General features: G+C 25.3%; 1 protein-coding gene across 1 annotated transcript; it reads left to right on the top strand.

Annotated features, from left to right (window-relative positions):
• Window positions 1–202: 202 nt before the first annotated feature.
• Window positions 203–412, top strand: OCT59_001411 (uncharacterized protein; the record flags this gene model as incomplete). Its single annotated transcript, XM_066139549.1, has 1 exon — window positions 203–412. The coding sequence occupies one exon, from the start codon at window positions 203–205 to the stop codon at window positions 410–412; it is 210 nt and encodes a 69-aa protein (XP_065988946.1).
• Between the last annotated feature and the right edge of the window lie 1,448 nt (window positions 413–1,860).

Genomic DNA, 1,860 nt, shown 5'->3' on the forward strand with positions numbered 1-1,860 from the left:
CAGAAAATCAGAAGCCCATACTAAAAAATAAGAATAATTAAAGAATATAAAATAACTAATATATGAATAAAGAATAAAATGAAGGAAAAGAAGAAATAAATGCATTTGATTAATAAATATCTACTGTAGATGAAATACATTTCTATTTATACAGATTTCCAAAAAAATAAAATTCTTATTCTTTTTAAAAATCAATGTGGATATGCTTTTTAGTTTGGAAGTAAACTTGGAAAGTATTCTGAAAATTTTCCCATTAGGAGGAGTTCATCTTGGTCCCAAAGCAAAAGATTGCCAGATTTTTGATAAAAAAGCCAGTGACCCTATATTCAAGTGGTATATTTGGACAGATCCTGAACCCATGTCTATAATAAAAACAGGTATGGCAAGATGGGGCTGGTTTCTTATTATCTAGCTCAAATTTCAGATTTTTATCATGGATATAAAGACTAAGATGAATGGAATTGATGAGGAATGTTAAAAATGGGTTGACTTCTTTTTTCAGAAGTGTGATTCTATATAATTCTACTATCTGCCACTAATCATTCTTTATATACAATGTCTTGTTCGTCATTAGATCTTAAATTAATTTGTGAACATATTTATTTAAGTTGTAAAAAAAATTTGAAGTAAAATTTACTAACTAAATGGTATTTATAAATGAGATTTTATAAGGGAAATACTTGTGTGATATTTTAAAAATAAAATTGATAATTAGCATTGAAATCTCTCCCTCACTTTACAAGAAAAAAAAGATGTCTAGACCAAATAAGGATAAATTATATATAGATAGAGTATCTTCAATTAAAGTTAATGCACTGGAGAAAATACAGGGGAGTTATGGCCAATATATAAACTTATATAATTATCTTATGAAGATTACTATAAATTCCTTTTTACTAATAAAATATAATATAAAAATATTGAAACTTTGCATAAATAAGAGTGGTTGTATAATTGTATTGGAATCTTTGAATACTTTTTGAAATATCATAATGGCTATAATTAATAGAGAAAATGAATAAATCTTTAAAAAGTGGTTTACTAGTCTCATTATATAACAACTTTTTATAATTTTTGTTAATGAAAGGCATATACTATTCATTATTTTTTTCAATGTTGATAAATAAAAAACATGTCTGATTTCATCTTACTAACACATGAATGATATGATCTTAAAATTAACTTATTTCCTTTAACTAATCCATCAGATGCAAAGTGCAAGAGATGAATAAGATCATATGTTATAACAATATTAATAATATAGTAGCCTCTGAATAATGAATTGGGTACATCTTCAATAAAGATATTTATATTTTCTAATGAAGGATATATTATATAATGAGTTTCTAAAGAAGATTTTTTTTGCCTCAATGTGATTAATTTTTTCTTTCTGGATTCACCAGTGAGGCTGGCTTTCTAAACATGTTTTTGGATAAGTTTAACTGATTTCATGTAATATGTAAGATTTATTTCTCTATTTTTAGAGCACAAACTCCAATAAATACTAAATACTAAATACTAAATTATTAAGCTTTCTCCAGTTTACATCTTTTATAAGTTCAATATAATCCATTATTTGCTTCTTATCACAATTTTATTATATAACCTTTTTGTAATGTGCAGATTAATATGAGCACTTAATAACATATAAGAGATTATACTTTTCCTTTATATCAGCTAAAGGTGAAAAATCAATATTAATGGGCAAACTGCTTTGGTGAGAAGAGCTTGAAGAGTGTTATTAAGATCCATATAATTAATTTGTCCTGTTATTTTATTTATCACCCATAGATGGAAATAGCGTAAAATGCATGCTGGATCTTCATCTTCAAAAGCCATTTTAACTTCAAATATAACATC

Source organism: Rhizophagus irregularis, chromosome 1, assembly GCF_026210795.1.
Source record: "Rhizophagus irregularis chromosome 1, complete sequence".
NCBI classification, from domain to species: domain Eukaryota; kingdom Fungi; phylum Glomeromycota; class Glomeromycetes; order Glomerales; family Glomeraceae; genus Rhizophagus; species Rhizophagus irregularis.